The sequence below is a fragment of the Paraphaeosphaeria sporulosa genome (genome assembly GCF_001642045.1).
Source record: "Paraphaeosphaeria sporulosa strain AP3s5-JAC2a unplaced genomic scaffold CC84scaffold_4, whole genome shotgun sequence".
NCBI classification, from domain to species: Eukaryota; Fungi; Ascomycota; class Dothideomycetes; order Pleosporales; family Didymosphaeriaceae; genus Paraphaeosphaeria; species Paraphaeosphaeria sporulosa.
The window spans coordinates 42,242-59,706 of record NW_017253363.1 but is presented as its reverse complement, the minus strand read 5'-3'; the positions used below and the strand labels follow the sequence as shown (position 1 = coordinate 59,706).

At 49.3% G+C, this 17,465-nt stretch overlaps 5 protein-coding genes across 5 annotated transcripts; 3 read left to right on the top strand and 2 right to left on the bottom strand.

Annotated features, from left to right (window-relative positions):
• The first annotated feature begins 77 nt into the window (after window positions 1–77).
• On the top strand, window positions 78–1,551 carry CC84DRAFT_1257877 (uncharacterized protein). The gene is made up of 4 exons (XM_018184771.1): window positions 78–411; window positions 462–575; window positions 625–1,004; window positions 1,055–1,551. The coding sequence occupies exons 1-4, from the start codon at window positions 196–198 to the stop codon at window positions 1,467–1,469; spliced, it is 1,125 nt and encodes a 374-aa protein (XP_018036928.1). The 5' UTR covers window positions 78–195; the 3' UTR covers window positions 1,470–1,551.
• Window positions 1,552–1,775: 224 nt separating this feature from the next.
• On the bottom strand, window positions 1,776–3,285 carry CC84DRAFT_1174523 (beta-lactamase/transpeptidase-like protein; the record flags this gene model as incomplete). Its single annotated transcript, XM_018180101.1, has 3 exons — window positions 1,776–1,940; window positions 2,001–3,103; window positions 3,198–3,285. The coding sequence occupies 3 exons, from the start codon at window positions 3,283–3,285 to the stop codon at window positions 1,776–1,778; spliced, it is 1,356 nt and encodes a 451-aa protein (XP_018036927.1).
• A 1,140-nt stretch (window positions 3,286–4,425) lies between these two features.
• CC84DRAFT_1162931 (uncharacterized protein) lies at window positions 4,426–5,661 on the bottom strand. The gene has a single exon (XM_018178128.1). It carries the CDS (start codon window positions 5,543–5,545, stop codon window positions 4,520–4,522), a length of 1,026 nt encoding a protein of 341 aa, XP_018036926.1. The 5' UTR covers window positions 5,546–5,661; the 3' UTR covers window positions 4,426–4,519.
• A 5,005-nt stretch (window positions 5,662–10,666) lies between these two features.
• CC84DRAFT_1068721 (ankyrin) lies at window positions 10,667–10,912 on the top strand (the record flags this gene model as incomplete). The annotated part of the gene is made up of 1 exon (XM_018173652.1): window positions 10,667–10,912. A coding segment is annotated over one exon (246 nt), but the record flags the coding sequence as incomplete, so codon positions are not given.
• Window positions 10,913–14,461: 3,549 nt separating this feature from the next.
• On the top strand, window positions 14,462–16,144 carry CC84DRAFT_1241114 (HET domain-containing protein; the record flags this gene model as incomplete). The annotated part of the gene is made up of 2 exons (XM_018184044.1): window positions 14,462–15,530; window positions 15,561–16,144. The coding sequence occupies 2 exons, from the start codon at window positions 14,462–14,464 to the stop codon at window positions 16,142–16,144; spliced, it is 1,653 nt and encodes a 550-aa protein (XP_018036924.1).
• Window positions 16,145–17,465: the final 1,321 nt, after the last annotated feature.

Sequence of the window (17,465 nt, the reverse complement as noted above, 5' to 3'; positions counted from 1 at the left end):
CCCCAATCATCTCCGGTGAGTGTGTATGCATACTAAGCCGTAGTGTAGCCTATGATATTAAGGCTCTCTGTCCAACAGTTCAGCCGTTCGTGCGCCATTCTTTCCCCACGCGATCTCAAGCATTGCCCCGCTGTTGCCTTTTCTTTCGGCGCACGCCTCTCTACAATCATACGCATTGCTTGCAAAGTGTTCAATATGTCAGACTCTTCCAGCGCTGGAACAAGTGGTCCTATGCCGCAGCTCCCTCCCCATACCGAGTGGTACCAGCATTCTCGTGCCGTATGGCCTGTTGCTCTCGCCATCGTCTTCGAAGCGTTTGCCGTCACTGCTGTTGCGCTTCGCATCTGGTCGCTTCGTCTCAGTCGGAAGCAGAAGCTTGCAGATCATGACTGGGCTATTTTGGTTGCGTTGGTATGTTTGCTGCCCGAGGCTTGATCACGAACAAGCTGACAATGTCCAAGCTGTTTTCCACTGGCCTTGTGGTTCTCCTCATACTCGCGACTGTGATGGGTGGTCTCGGACAGCATGCCGCGCTTCTCTCAGACCCAGCTGTTCAACTCGTCCATTTCGGCAAGGTAAGATGATCGTCCTGCGGATCGGAACGGGAACCTAATAGACGTCTAGATCTACGTCGCGAACTCTCCAGTCTGGGGCGCTGCAATCAGTGCTGTCAAGATTTCCATCCTGCTACTCTACATCAAGCTTTTCGCGATCAACCGTACCTTCCGTATCGTTTGCTGGATCATTATCGCCATCCAATTTGCCTGGTTCGTCGGAGTGACGCTTAGTGGACTGCTTTACTGCAGGCCTTTGGCATTCGCCTGGAATCCGACGATCCCTGGAGGCAAATGTGGCAATGCCATGCAGGCCTACCTGAGCGCACACATTATCAATTTGATACTCGACATCGCCGTGGCGCTCGCTCCTATCCCCGTCCTCGCCAAGCTCCAGTTGAAGAAGGAAAAGAAGATTGAAATCACTGCTATCTTCGCGCTTGGTATCATGTAGGTTGAGTCTTGAAAGTTGCTTCGACTCTAGGCTGACATCACCTTAGCATTTGTGCAATCACAATTGCCCGTATCGTTTTGATCAAGGACTTGGTACCGCTGGATACTACCTACACCTCTTCTCACATCTTCTTCTTCACCATCCTAGAGCCGCTCCTCGGTATAATACTGGCATGCCTGCCTGTGCTTCGCCCAGCTATGACCCAGATTACGAGCGTGTTCACTGGCACTAAGAAGTCCATGCTCAACAACAGTGACTACACGAGTGATAGTAAGCCTCGCACGATTGGAAGTACCGGAAAATACAGTAACATCGCCCGTGGCGTCGATCGGTCAGACTCTCTTACCCGGCCTATCAACGATGCTGGTTCATTCAACATGGACGCTCTGGAGCAGCCTAACAAAGCCCACAAGGGAAAGGCAATCCACGTTACTAGCACTTGGGACGTAGAGCGCCGTTAGAACATTTGAAGGGAAAAGGATGCGTTGTTAGTGCTCAAAATATGTGTAAATTTTCAAAATTAAATACGTCCCCAATAAATACATGCTTTTTGATGAATCTGTGCCCAAGATGATCAGCGGGAATATATAATACACTTGCACCATCAGAGACTGAGGGTGGGTCCCACGACACTACAGTACTAATTCCGTATTCGCTATGCCATGCTCATGCGACTTCATGCTCGTACTCGCCAACCAGATGCACCACACACTCGTATTCGCTGTGCAACTACATTCTATATTTATCTCTGCCACATGGAGACGGATTCATGCTTGCCTTGACAATGCAGATACAGCTTGATCCTTGTGGTCGCGGTGCCACTTGAAGATCTGCTGAAGCCAAAGTGCGTTCAGGTCATGGAGCGGGCGTTGACCAAATGTGAAAACTTGCGGAGCTGCCAGGCCACACAGACCGTTTTCGCGATCGACAAACTAGAAGACGCAATTGTTAGTGCATGCACATCGCGTACCATTGTCGAATCTTGAACTTACCCAAGTCATCCCCGTCATACCTCCCCAAAGCACAGTGCCTTTGCTAATTTTCGCCCCGTTACCAAGCTCAAACACGTCCTCACTCACTAGACCTGCCAGACTTAGGCTCTTGTTCATACTCCTCGGCAAGTTCATCCCGCAATTGACATCCCATTGGTCGTCTTCTTTGAGCGTTCTGTTCAGGCTGTTCCATGCTTCTATGCCCACTGGTCTACCTTCGCCTACTTGAGGCATGAGCAGCTCATCCCATGATGTCTCGCCCAAAACGCTCGGGTCCTTCGTAAGAACGGCCTTGAGCAAAGCGAGGTACTCTGCCGCTGTGCAAGATAGACCACCCCCACCAGACGGCTTTTCCAGCCCACCAAGCATGTCAAACCCTTGCAGTGGAACTGCTACAGGGAGCGCGTCTGACTTCGTCGCCACTCCCATGTCAAGCCCACCACCTGCACCGCCAGCTGCCTGTGGCGGGATCAACATGGCTTCCTCGGCCCACTCGCCCTCCACCTCGTGGCCCGCCGCGGCTTGCTCTTTTTGTATTCTGTGCCTCCAAAAGGTCGCTTTAGTAACTCCCAATTTCTTCCAGACATTTTCCTGCAGAAAATGGTCTAGCTCCTGGCCGCTTGCGCGCTCCACAACGAGACCAGCCCAGTCAGCCCCAACACCGTACCGCCAGCCCGTCCCAGGAGCAAATTGCAGCGGTACAGACATTCGCGCTGGAATGGTAGGCCCAGTCCATGGGAGTGTACCAGTGTGGGCACGCCACGCCATCAGCGGCGGGTCTACAAGATCGTAACCGAGACCAGAAGTATGGGTGAGAAGATGTCGCAATGTGATAGGGTGATCGTTGGGCTTAAGGACGGGAACTCCGTTCTGGTCAATGCTTTCGATGATCTGGAGCTCGCCTAGTTCTGGAAGGATGGTTTTACGAAGGTCCTCGTCCAAGGTGACCATGCCGGCTTCCACGACCTTCATTACCGCGACAGCGGTGGACAGCTTCGTGCATGATGCGACGACCAAGCGGGTATCAGGCGTGAAAGCAGGCTTGCGGTTGACCGTTGGCGAGGCAGTAGACACGCCGAACTGGTGAGTGTAGGTGAATCTGCCTAAGCAACGTCAGATCATGCGAGCGGAAGATTTGGAATGGCGAATTAGGTTCATGATTATAAGCATGAGCTCAGCACAGCAAGAGAAGCCTACCAGAAGCATCCGCAGCGATGTAAACTCCTCCAGGCAATGTTCCGGCTTCTTGCAGCTCATTGAGCTTGGTTTCAAATTCTGTGGCCATGAGGACCAGCTACTATGCACAGTCAAGCGAGAAGTTGAATTAATGCAGAACTGAAAATTCTTGAAGGGTGTAGAGGTAAAGAACAGATAGCTATGTACCGCAGGTGCTAACCGTTCCCGAAGCTGCGCACGTAAGGCACAGGTAAGCGTTGAGGCGCATATCAACAGCGGTCCACTATATGTAGCGTCATGTATGGGCTCCAATTTATAGATCACGCTAACCGCTTTCCAACCGAAGGGAGGCGCTTCGGAGTTTCATATCCCTACCTAGTCACACACAATTCAATCAGAGCTTAGTGCTTACACCGACGCTACCACAGAAAGAGAAGGTCATACTATTCTATATCAAAAACCTAGAAATTTAGAATTAAGCTACGAAGGGCTCATACACAAGATGGAAAACGTGTTTTACAAGCGAGTCGGCCACCCCACCAAGCCTAACTAGACCACCAACTTCTCATCACCATGGCTCAACCTCTGCATGAACTATCATCATATAATAAAGCTGATATAATCTTACCTCCTCCTCTATCGATCGTCAGCACAGCTTAAGAGCTCTAGACTTGCTGCTTGTACGTATAACGTTCCGAAATCAACGCTAAACGACCGACGCGCTGGGATGCCTGCCCGACGCGATTGCCAGCCCAACTCAAAGAAACTCAGTGAGCTAGAGGAGGAGGTGATAATTTTATACTCGACCTGGATCATCATGGTGCGACTTCACATGGACTATATGGATGGGCCTGGCTTAGTATTTATTGAATGTCGTTTCGTGGGAGGGGGAAAGGACTGGTCAGCCGCATGTCCAGTGCGTGATAGTGTCCGCGGAAACCAGCCATTCGGTGTTTGGGAGATTACCCAACTTGGCGAGACTCCAAAACTTTGCAAAGCAGAATGAGACGGGTAGATGGGGACATTGATGTGCTCAAACGAGGTTCGAAGCGTAGCAGACACCCTTCACCGAACTTTCGTACTACGAGGGGCAACCTTTCACGTCAAGCAAAGGGCAAGCGAGCCGTCACTCAGGAGCTTGAGGTGACCCGTGCAGGTTTCGAGTAGTCTTAGGAATATCCATAGGTAAAGCATCGACCTAACTAGATTCGCATTGACACAGTTTGCGCCGCAACAAACGTTAGATACTGTCCATATCTCTATGCCGTACCGCCCATTTAGAGGATCAATTCACAAGGGCCGTAGGGTTTTCCTCGTTCCTATTACGGACTTGTGAACGGTTCCTAAACGTAAGTTAACGCTGAATTTGTGACGACAACCGCAGGTGGTGGCGATATCTTAGGATCCTGCTGGATCGCAGCCTTAGTGCTGGAAGCTCGTTGCTGTATGCTCTGTTGAGCGATAACCTCCACTGCAGCTCGTACTTGCGCCGGAGAAGCTCCAACTGCCGCCTGAATCTTCAATTGCCATGTGGTTCCAAATGGGTGTTTGTAAATAATGGTATCTCCCATTTTCTTTTTCCACAGAGTGCTGAATGTGGGGTAGATCTGTTGCGCATATGATTGGGAACACCAGGTGACATTCAGGTTCACAATCCGTGTAGCGGAACCTCCTTGCTTGGCGACTTCCAATGATTTGTTGTATACGGTTTGTGTTCCCGATTGTCGCTTGTAGTTATCTCTAAATCCTTGTGTGGTCGTCGCTGCGATGGTAGTCGCCGAGTGCCACATTGTCGATGGTGCGTCTTGACCCAGTGGAACGGCGTAGTAGGCATGATTTCCCCTAACGTTTAGGGTATCGTCGATATTGTTGATTTCGAAGCCGGTAGTTTGATATGGCATGTTGCTTGGGCTTGCAGCAGATGAAAATGGAGCATTTGCAAATGCTGCCACACCGATGTCATCGGCTGAATCATGTGTCCTGCCATCTTTACCAACGTATGATGCTGGGACCCCCATATTGGCCAAGTTTTTAGACAGGGCATCGTACATCGGCCGTCCGAGATGTCCGTTACTCGTAAGGATTGTCGGTGCAACAAATAAACCAGCGCGCGTCTCTATACGAGTCTCTGAGGTGTCATCTGCGACGGTCGGTTTAGTTGCTGGAGGAAGTATTTGGGACGCAATCGAAATGACTTTAGTAGCTGCATTGAATGCATCACCTAAGTCGTCGAAAATGCCGAACGCTTCGGGAGTCTTATGTTGCTGTGCAACATTCGTCACGGCCTGGATGGCTTCGCCGATTACGCCAGCATAATTGATGATCATCTCTGCTCCGTGAACAAGACTATCCAAAAACACCCAGGGCATGATTGCTTTGCAGATGGATTTGACTATATTCCCAAGCAGGGCTTGAACGATAGCTTGGAATTTCACAAGGGTGTAATGTAAATCGGATGGTAGTTATCAAGTCTGATATCGAGATATCCTAGTGAGGAAGGTGGATTTATAAAGATTAGGAAATTGAAAGTTCCTGATCACAATCGCACAAGCTAAATGGCGGGACGAATTGCATGTGCTTGTAAATTGGACGATCCGGACGATCCGGATGAGATTCATGAATCAGACGAGCGGAACGGTGGGGACGATTTGCATGTGATGTTGAAACTAGACGAATCGGACAATCCAGACGAGATACATGAGCTAAATGGGCGGGAAGAGTCGCATATACAGAGATGGGTACGCCTCACTTCTTCCATTGCCACGCTCCTGTCAACGCATCTGCATTCTTTTACCCAGTATTCGACGTCACAGTCTCGTTCAACAATTTTTCAACAAAGAAACATACATCTTAATTCTTAAACATTTGGTGAAGATAAGTCCATCTACCAAAAAAAAGTCTCGAACTATGCGGGTGTTCGCCTTTAGCACCTCACTCGTAACTTCTTTCAACAGCTACCACCCGGTGTATTCTTCGACCGCATGTTCCCATGGAACAGGAACAAGAAGACGAGCTATTGGCGGCATTGCTCTTAGTTCGTTGTGAGTGAAGTCAGACATTCTAGTAAGCACGTCCGTTATAGTATCATTACCCTTTCAGGCCACTGCTTCTCCTGCTGGCAGATATCTTCTACTACGTCGTTATGCTTCCCAAGCCTGCCACCCTGCTCTAGATATTTGACTAAGCCTTTTGAATAATGTGTCAGCAGCTTGTAGTGCTTTTTCCTGACAGGATCTCGTGCCGGCTTGCACCTGATCGCGCCTTCCCTTGACGCATTTCCCCCTCTAACTGCTGTCTAACCTCCTTTTGAGCTGATGTCTTCTGCCTCTGCCTTTTATAAGACGCCTCGCTGCTGGATCAGCTTCTTTTTACGCTATTTACGCGTTGTAGCTGTCTCATTTCCTTTCTCTAGCCTCGCGATCTGCTTGAGCATAAGTAAAGCTGAGTGCACCATCGCCTTAGCGCCATTTTGAAGCTAACTAAGGGCCTTGATGATAGAAGTAGGCGAGGAGCTCTTATGCCCGTGAATCCTATTGCAAATTAATGTGGATTGAGACTCTAGTTCGCGCGCGTTGCTCGGTGTTTTAGCTTCTATTGGGGTGACCTCTGGCGCGGGTAGTGTTGGCGTACGAAGCTAGACATCAAGCTTCGATATCACCGCCTCTGGAAAAAGGCTGGTAGGAACTCAAGCTTCGTGATGTGGTTGATGTGGTCGCGTATCAGGCTCCTCGATCTGGAGCCCGTACGCGCGCTTGAACGGCGAGAAGCAGCCAACGTCAAGCGGCTGCAGGACGTGCGACGAATGCGCCGGCATGTAGAGAGTAGTAACATCGTCCTCCTTGAAGAGCTTCTGAAATTCGAGCGGCTTGTGGCTCTCATGGCCGTCAAGAACAAGCAATTGGCGCGCGCCTGCCTTACGCCCTGCTGTATGCTTTATGAAGTGCTTTAGCGACTCGACTCCGAGCTCATTGGTAGTCCAACCAGTATCGCTCACTGCGAAAGCCCAGTCGCGTGGTATATCATTATCCTGGTACCAGGAAGAGAGGTGATACTGGCCAGCGAAGATGATAGAGGGTAGAATCGCCCAGCCAGTAGTCAGTATGTGCCTAACAACAACCTCCTCGTCTAGCTTAGTGAGCTTCTTTGAATTTGACTCGCAGTCGCGTCGTGCAGGCTTTCGACGCGGCGGTCACGGAGCGTACTTTCAGGAACACTAAACGTGGGTGCAGATTGATTAACGTTTCGTACCTGTTTTTGGTTGACAGTAAATATAGCAAGAATAGCCGCCTTATCGCAAGGTGATGCAGCGGTAGTTGGTGGAGCCATTGTTGTTTGAAAGGTGACGCGGAGAGAAAAGCTGGTGGGGTTCGCGACTCGCTTGCCGAGTACGTTAACTATTGCTACATATGCATTAGCATTTACAGATTTATCCAGATCTGGAGTTTACCTTTCTCATGGATGCTTTCGGCTACCTATACCGGTACCGGTATTATAACGTGGTCGGCAGGCGAGCTGGCCACCCCACCAGCATTTCGTGCCGCATCGCCTTATCAACCAACAGCTCCTCAACCATCCTATGATGAAGCAGATATACTCCTTGCTCTATCAGATCTAAATAAGCAACAAATAAGAAGTATCCGGAAGGCTGCATCCATGCCGTGATGACAACAAGAAGTTCTGAGTCTGTTCTTGGACCTGCACGCCTACGTTTCATGAATGCATCCGAGGTCCACACATGATGCCCTGATGCTATGCGAGGCTGAGAGACGACAGATGACAGGAAGGAACCACCGGACAAGAAGAATCTATCTCCAGACCGCGGAAGGAAATGCCCAGCGAGATAGTGGGGTGGTCCGGGTTGGAGTAGAGACATGTTCGCATAGGAATGGCGGGGACTAGTACAAATCCGGCCACGATAGTAGCTTGACCACAAATCGTTGCCGTGCGCCTGCTCATCATGCCTGCACTTCGACGGGGACAGCCAACGATTTGATCCAGATTGTCGATCATCGCATAATGGGAGACTGTACAAAGCCAACGTTGAAAAGGATCGAGAGCAATCGTTTGGACGATCCAGCCGTTGGCGACTCTGGACCAGACAACCCAATCGGGACTAATTCTTTCAGGCGCATCAGATAGCATTGGACCGGCGGATTCGGAACCGGATTGCGTTTCGTCTGAAGTTCTACGACCAGAGGTTTACAGCCTACCACAACGCTGGGACCGCACCGTCGTCAGAGATCAAGCAGTGGATTCAATGGTTCTGTCAACGCGCTTCTGTATGAGCATGTGATAATGAACAGTTTGTGGAAAATGCCAAGTTGGCTTACGTTAACGCAGACTATTCGTGATATATCACATGTCAAGTTAACCCTTTCCGGCGTAAGCGCCCTCCATGCAGCACTTTACTATAAGCGTCGAGTTCTCGATATGAATAGGAGAGAACTAGTCGGTTTTGTGGTTGATATGGCATCATATCTACAGTGGAAGGATATCAAGTTCTAAGCTCTTGATTCGATCGTTCAACCCAAAATCCTAATCTTCCATTTACATTCAACTGCCAAAAGGCCCGCCTGAGACAGAGTCAGAACAGACCCTTGACTGAATGAGGTATCATGTGGGTAAAGTAAAAGCAAAGATTTGGCTGGGCAGGACTGTGATGTTGCTTATCAACAGTGATTGATCATCTCGTAATGGCCGGTAATCTTGTTCATGAACCGACAGTGACGTATTTCCTTTCTTTCGCGCCATGTTTTTGGGACCTTGAACCACTTTCAAAATTGCGGATCAGCTCATGCAGATTCTAAAGAGTCGAGAGCTTCTTTGAATATTATTCGCGCAGTGTAAGCGTGGGGTAGGGTGGAGTGGGTTTGACCATATAAAGTTGCAACTTGCGTACCCGTCGTGCTGGTGCGCACGAGTGTATCCAACGCTGTCTCTGCCATGATAGCAGGCCGCAAGATAACGTCTCATTACCAAATTAGTGCTTACTCTACTCCAAAATGCATCAATATACCTACCTCATGCCCAAAGGTGAAGGCTACAGCTTCTTTGCGCTTGCAACAATCGCAGGTGCCCTTATGCTGGCTCGCAAGCGTCCAGGCTTCTACACGGGCTTTCACTGGGAATTTGCCATTTCGAGTAGCTATATCGCTGCCATCTACCTTTGGCCTACCTTCATCTGTTTCCGGGCAGCCTTCGATCATAATGCCAAGTCCACGGAATGGACCACATGGAAGCGCTTCTATGTCGCACAAGGAGGGATTGATGTTCTTATGGCCTTTTTTCTCGGAAGCCTACTTTTATTCAAGACACTCGGCGGGAACACGGCCATACAATGTTGGAATAGTGATGATGATCTGCGCTACAAATGGGTCGACATGACCACGGGAGCGGAAGCCGAACCAGGCGATGCAAATGCCGAGAGAGCAATTTATTACCACAGGGATCGTTGTCCCACTCGGCATCAATGGGTAGATTTCTACTTTACGTTGCGATACATCGTCTCCCCATTTGCCTACGTACCCGGAATGACAATCAGCAATTTGATACTTCTTGCGATATTCTACAGGCCTAGTCCTAGCTATCTTTCTATGGAGATGCTTTCCCTGGTCACCTTTTTTACAGCACTGGTTCTCTTTTTTTGGGGCACATGGAGGATCGGCGGAGCTCCCTGTGCTATTAGGACGACTTTTGCTGTCTGGTACCCTGTCCAGCTATGCTATTGCGTTGCTGGCAGCAACCTGCTTGCCGACTTGCAATTCGGCTTCCTCCCCCTCTTCTTCTCGAGCGTCTTCGATCTCATCGACTCTCACCAAAGAAAGTCTTTCGATAGTATTATATACTACAGATTTCGAAGATTTTTGTGGATACACAAGGATGACCCGCCTCATGAATTTGACGGCGGTTGCCCTCTGGGTAGAAGAGACTGCCTATGGTGTGTCAGGCCCCTAGATGAGGCAGCAACGAAAACAAAGATCGAGGATGACGAAGTGCCTAAGGGCTACAAACCCCTGGTCGTCAGATTCGAGGAGATTCTGTTCGGGAAGAAAATGAAGCAGAAACAGCAAAAAGCAACATCGATCCCATCCAAGACCATGCCCGAGTGGTCTTTGATACAGTCTTCGATTAGATTCCCTATCGCCATGACCATGGACTTACTAGATTGCTTGGGCGCTGCAAGGAGTTGCATCAAGCAAGCATTTGAGTGTACTCAGCTAGACGGGGCACAGCTGATACTCGGCAGGGACGCTGAAGTCAATGTAAAGGGTAGACTCTACGGCAAAAAACTTCAAACAGCTTCGTCTGAAGGCCACAAGCAGATTGTGAAGCTGCTGCTCGACAAGGGTGCCGACGTCAATGCCCCGGATGCATTCTACGGGAACGCACTCCAGGCAGCTTCATCTGAAGGCCACGAGCAGATTGTGAAGCTGCTTCTCGGTAACAACGCCAAGGTCAATGCGCCAGGCGGATACTATGGAAACGCACTCCAGGCAGCTGCAGAGGGAGGCCATGAGCAGGTTGTGAAGCTGCTGCTCGACAAGGGCGCCGACGTCAATGCTAAGGGTAGATTCTATGGCAACGCACTCCAGGCAGCTTCATCTGAAGGTCACGAGCAGACTGTGAAGCTGCTGCTCGGTAACAACGCCAAGGTCAATGCGCCAGGCGGATTCTATGGAAACGCACTCCAGGCAGCTGCAGAGGGAGGCCATGAGCAGGTTGTGAAGGTGCTGCTCGACAAGGGCGCCGACGTCAATGCTAAGGGTGGATTCTATGGCAACGCACTCCATGCAGCTTCATCTGAAGGCCATGAGCAGATTGTAACACTGCTAGTTGGCAGGGGTGCAATTCGAATTAACCAAGATTAGAGTTCCCTTGTAAGCTTTTAAAAATTGCTGAATCAGCATACATGCGTTCTCGCAGTGTGTTTAACAAGGTGTTGAATCCCCACTTGGTTCGTTGGATCATTTGGCGACTCCCTCTTGCTTGTCGCCTTATTACGGATCCAAGTCTTCGAAGCTCTTCATTCTCGTCCTTTAGTGGGTCCTTTTTACCTTCGCTCTTTCGATCCAATTGATAGTATTTGCCAAGATGGTGGCTTTGGCTTGGTGGTAATAATAAGATCTGTTAGATCCTACCGCATTAGTGTCGGAATAGCACCGCTGCTACCGTACAGTACTCTGCACCGTATAGGCTTCCTGTATGTTCTTGCGCGTAGTAGGGGGAAATATGTACATACGGCACGCCAAGAAAATGAGGGAGGACCGTTTTGTACAGCGTAGGGTCGAATCCTAGGCCTCACGGGCCGTACTTGTATATATAAATTGCCTAATTAGTGCACAGTGTGATTGGGGGATGCCAAGTAAGCGCGGATGTGCAGTAGCATGGCTAGTCGCGATCCCAAGCTGGTGTAGCAACGATATTAAAGCTAGGCGTGGTATAGGCCTGGATGAAAGACGGTCCAAACATGATCAAAAAAAAATCGAACGAAGGTGTAGAATTACAGGGTCATGGGTACTACAAGATGGGTGGTACACCTTTACCTATCCTTAAAATGGTTTTCTCCCTTCCCTAGTCAGAGCGCCATTCACAAGAAAACAAGAAACATCCCGACGCAAGATGCATGAGCAACCATTTCAATCAATCATTACTTCAACCCAGCAAACCATTATCCTTTAATCTGAAAGAAACCGACCCTAGCGGGATGCCAGATCGGGCGCGCGTGAAAGAAAAGGGGACCCTCGTTGTTTCGCGAACCATAGCAGCTCCCTTACGCTACACAAAGCTCACACTTAGCGCCTTCCACTCCGAAATCTCTTCATGTGGGTATGATCTCGGGCTACACATATGGGCGCATGTTACTTGAAGTTCAGCTCGTGGGAGGACATACAGCCGTTTTGTGCCCCGTTACACCTGAAATGTCCCCATTTAGTATGTGCACAGTGGCGCAGCGCAACAGCTGCTGCATGCTAGAAGAGGTCTAGATTATCCCCGGTCTTTCATCCCGCAATTATTAAACCAGCACGACGAGCCGTCCAGCACGCAAAGTGCACAGGGCCCGATCGTCCCATACCGCCATTAACAAAACTTCTCCAAAATGTTTGACCTCCCACCCCATGCTCAGTACTATATAACTACATCCATCGCATGCCAGGCGATTAGCGCCACAGCCGTAGCCTTACGTTTCTACTGCAAAATCAGATTTCGAAATGGGATCCACGCGGATGACTATATCATGGTCCCGAACCTTCTGGCATCCTTGCTCGCAAGCGTGTGTGAGGTGTGGGGAATAATTAAGGGGAGCAGAGGAAAAGAAATTTAGACGATTGTGGCAGAAATTCTGATCATAGGAAAGGTCGAGAAGCTGGAGAGGTTCCTTTTTGTGAATTCATGCCACAGCTTCTAGAGAATGTAGAAGCGGGAAGCTAACTTGTCCGTAGGCTATCTGGTTAGGATGGCAGCTTTCCCTCCTCGCCGCGTTTACTGTCAAGCTTTCCGTTCTCTTTTCCTACCGCCGCATCTTTGCGGTCCCTCTGTTTAAGAAGGTCTCACTTGGTATTATCGCCTTCTCGACCTTATGATTCGTAGGTTCTATTGCCGCTGGCTTCTTTATGTGCATACCCCTTGACGCCTTCTAGCGTCGTCTGAAGCCGGGAAAATGCTTCAACGGAAATACCTACGTTACCATTGTTGGTATTGTTGACGGGCTTCTTGACATGGTTATCGTCGTTTTGCCGATGCATATGGTGTCAACACTGCAATGGCGAAGACTACAAAAGCTGCCCTAATATCTATCTTCCTACTTGCTAGTGTGTACGTACCACGATACCACTTGTTACGCTCGTGGACCGCTAATTAGCAATAGTGTCGTGGTTACGAATTGGCTAAGGCTTGGATACATGTACCAAACACATTATCCGTATGGTACGTTCCGTTATTGCGGGATTAACACCGAAACGGGACTCTAACGCGGTCTAAGTCATTTCCACGAAGCAATCTTCTGGTCCCATTTACATGTTATGACAGCACACGTTTGTGCTTACTTGCCGATGTATAAGCCTTTGTGGTCGAGCCTATCTACGTCACTGAGGAAGCTTATTCCTAGTTATCGGCAAGTTGTCAAGTCAATTCCTGCTCCAATATTTCTGGCAAGTTTTCGTATCCCACAAAGAGGGAGTTCGGGGAACGGCGATGATTCCCGTATGTCTTCACGTATTAGGGGTATTCTGGGCGTAGAGATTGAGCGAGGTACTTTCATAATGGACTGGAGCGTTAACGAGTCCTAGTCCACATCTTAACCGCACACTATTTAAGGCCTTTCTTAATATAACGTACCTGGCAAGCGAACGCGCCACCCTACCATACTTTCGCACCTTCGCAGCAATCTATCTCAACAACACAATGAGATAACAGAATATCATTACTATAATAGTTTAAGCAACATCTCTAGTATCGTTCTCACATGTTCGCGAGTTATGGCCAGTCTCCCTACAGCGCCTACAGCGCGCTAAAGCCTGCCGCCTGGCCCCTAATCACGCCATAAGCTTATTACCTACTTTCTATTACTATAGTACTTAATTGGCTTAAAGAGGTACTGAGGTAAAACTATATTTAGCTACACTAAAATATAAATAGATTATAAGGTTTAAAAGGGTAAATATAGCTACAATAATGCGTAAAAATTATAAAAAGAAGTAAATCTAGTAGTAAGGCACCCTAATAAAGGTTGAGGTATAGGAATTTATCACTCAAGGAGAGGTTAAGTAGTAGCTTAAGGCGGAAACGCATTAAGGTAAGGCGTGATTAGGTGCTAGTTAATAGGCTTCCACGCGCTATAGGTACTGTAGGAAGACTAGCCATAACTCGCAAACATATAAGAAGGATACTAGTAATACAGCTTAATCCAGCATAGTAATTATATTCAATTATCTCATTTTGCTGCTGAGATATATTACGATAGAGGCATTAAAGTCTGGTGGGGTGGCCAGCTCGCTTACCAGGTACGTTACGCGATATCTATGTAACACCGCAGCTGCACAACGTAGATACGTATGTGGTCTGATCAGAATATATGCAAAATTAACCAATTCAGCAATTCTCAGGCTCAGCTGATAAGGTGATATTTGTTATCTTCCAGACACAGGCGCTCGTGTAGCCCCCCAACACCCTCGATATTGACCTTGATTTTGTTCATCTTTGCCTCGATCTGTATCGAATACTTTGCCAGCCATTATTCTGGTCACGCGCAGTGAATATCATACCGACTCGCCATTTCATTTGCAAAGATGCGTCTGTTGCACTTCAACAGCAACGGCGATCCTAGTCTTACTAGCAACCTCGTTAAAAACGTCCCCCCCTATGCGATACTATCCCATACGTGGGGCAGCGATGAGGAAGAAGTCAAGCTTCAGGAGTTGTCAAAGGGCATCGGCAAGGACAAACCCGGATACGCCAAAATAGTCAATTGTGGGAAACAGGCCGCTTTGGACGGACTGGTCCATTGGTGGGTAGACACCTGCTGTATTGACAAGACGAGTGATTCTGAGCTATCGGAAGCCATCAACTCGATGTATAAGTGGTACCACTATGCCGAAGTCTGTTACGTCTTCTTATCGGATACTGGGAGTTACGAGACGGTGGATCGGAGTAGATGGTTCACGCGTGGCTGGACCCTTCAGGAGCTGTTGGCGCCGAAGTTTATGGTGTTCTACACTCAAGACTGGGAAAGGATTGACACGAGAGGCAATCTGTCACCTACCATTCAGCGCGTCACGGGGATTCCCCCCCGCATCCTTGCACGGGACTTCTCTCGCGAGTGCAGTATCGCACAAGTCATGTCATGGGCAGCCAAACGTGAAACAACTCGGGAGGAGGATATGGCATACTGTTTGCTCAGTCTCCTTGGCATCAACATGCCTTTGCTGTATGGAGAGGGGGCGAGAGCGTTCGAGCGTCTACAGCTGGAGTTCATGAGGACTTCTACCGACCATTCTTTGTTCAGCTGGAAGAGCCCCAACGACGAAAGAGGGCCACGCGAACGAGGACCCCTTGCGGTGAACCCTGTGGAATTCGTAGCCTGCCAACAAGTTAGGCTTCTCGAACGGATTCACTCCAGAGATTTCCTGATGACCAATCGAGGCCTGCGCATGAGACTGCCCCTGATAGAGGTGCAGGACGGTGCGTTAGCTGCGGTTCTGGACTGTATGGGAGACGATGACCGGCGCCTTGCCATCTTCCTTAAAGAGGTTCATCCCAAGGTATACCACCGGATACGTTGTTCAGAGGTCTTGACAATCGACGATACCGTCAGTATTCCTGCGCCCAAATCCATATACCTTGGATCAGCAGCACCGCGTACGCTTGGGCGCGACTTGACGATTCCAGAGACCTACAGATACCTGTTTGACGTGGATTTCAGTGGTGTGATGGGACGTGGCTTCAATCTCGAGAAACACCATAACCCGGATGGTTTCTATCGATGGACGCTTGAAGAGCGTCGCCATGGCCGTTTCAAACTCGAGTTAGTTGACAGCGGAGCTTACGGAGGGGCACTATTTGGGAATACCATGACTGGCGAACATTTCGTCGCGATTCTGGGCGTTCATAACTGGAAGGTCTGGTTGGACGTGACTGAAATAGAGCCACATGAGTCTTTCGAGGACGTTGTGGAAGAGTACTACCATTTCCGCGAAAGGCACGATCCCGAGAAAGAGAATTGCAGATGCGGAAAGCCATGGGACGGTTTCAAAATCCTGCAACGGACACTGGCTAAGGGAAGCGTGGGCAAGGTCGTTTTGAGCGTGAACAGACACAATGACGACAACGACGACAACAATAGCGATAGCGATAGCGACGACGATGGCGACATTAATGGCGAAAATACCATCAACAAAGACGACGACGACGTCGGATCATCTTCACAGACCTTATTTTTCGGTCAATTCAACGTGAAGATTGTGGTGGAATGATACCAAAGTGGGAGGGAGCACCCAATCCTTCCCTCAATAGTGGTGAGCCGCTTAGATCGCCAACTCACCTAAGCTCACAACAACTAAGCACAACCTCTCTATAAATATCTTTTACTAACTGCTAAATATCACTATGGCTGAAACAGTCACGTGTGTGTGGCTAGAGTGAGCCCGTGCGTGTATATAGAGAGAGAGCACCGCCCTACAATATAACAAGAGAGTTCTGCTCAATCACTTGCTTCAAAGCAGCCCGTGCTCGACAATCCCGTGCGGTCCATAGCGCCGCACCCCTCTTTAGTTGCCCGCAGAATGCGCCCGCACTCGCTGAATGTCAATGCGGGAATCGCCCATGCACTCCAAAACGCCGTTCGCAGCGGCCACAAAACACGGCCGCATAGGGCAGCTTCGCAACATTAAAGATCAACAAAGCTCGCGGAACGTATTCCAATTCTGATAGCACGAGGGCAAGCTAGCATATACGTGAAATGCATACCAGGGGAAGACTGAAGGTGAGCCGCAAATCACGAGCAAACATGCCTCTGCGGGCCTTGAAACAACAATGTTGAACACAGGAATCGCAAGTAAGGAACACAAATTTAGCCGCAGATAACGTGCTTTACAAGCGAGCGCCGCGTACAAGTGAGCGCCGCACCCTACCAACTTTGCGCACCTCTTCACCCGTAAATCTCAACCACCTTATAGGGTAATATATAAATATTGATAGAGTAGATTAAGTAGTATTTCAGGTACCTTTCTTACACGTACGAGAGTTATGCCTAGTCTCTCTGCACCTCTTACAGCGCGCAAGAGCCTAGCGGCTAACACCTAATCACTCTCAACACCAAACTTTCGATTTTTGAACTTCCTTCACAGAGGCCCCAAAAATCCCAGCAATTGATCCGGCTCGCTGCGGCCACTCTGGGAGTACTTCTAGCATCCGCCTAGGTCCCCTACGCGACGCGCAAGGGAGTTTAATAGGATAGCAGAGTCTCCCTCCTCCCCACCACATGGGGTCCCCAGACCCCAAGTCCCCTCAGCAGCTCAATACACGCGCCTCAAGATGGCTCCAGAAGGACGTGCACTACCCGGCACCTCCGCTGAGCAGCCAGATCCCCGGTGGGGGCGCCCCCAAACCTCAAGTCTCTGATGCCGTCCAACGCCATATCACCAAGACCTAGCAGATCACCTAGCTATAGAACACTATTACTACCGCCTTTATAGCAGCCATAGATCAACATGCACAAGGCTACACTATTCCTTAAGAAGCTAGGATTGTAGAGGAGCTGTAGTAGAGGGTCATGTAACGGGGGTCGCTTGGCTT

What these genes read in the sequence shown, in the direction of transcription:
- CC84DRAFT_1257877 (XM_018184771.1), top strand. Translation starts at nt 196, where the DNA reads ATGTCAGACTCTTCCAGCGCTGGAACAAGTGGTCCTATGCCGCAGCTC. An exon ending in GGGCTATTTTGGTTGCGTTG is followed by an intron (nt 412 to 461) that starts GTATGTTTGCTG and finishes ACAATGTCCAAG; the next exon opens with CTGTTTTCCACTGGCCTTGT. An exon ending in ATCTTCGCGCTTGGTATCAT is followed by an intron (nt 1,005 to 1,054) that starts GTAGGTTGAGTC and finishes ACATCACCTTAG; the next exon opens with CATTTGTGCAATCACAATTG.
- CC84DRAFT_1162931 (XM_018178128.1), bottom strand. Translation starts at nt 5,545, where the DNA reads ATGCCCTGGGTGTTTTTGGATAGTCTTGTTCACGGAGCAGAGATGATC.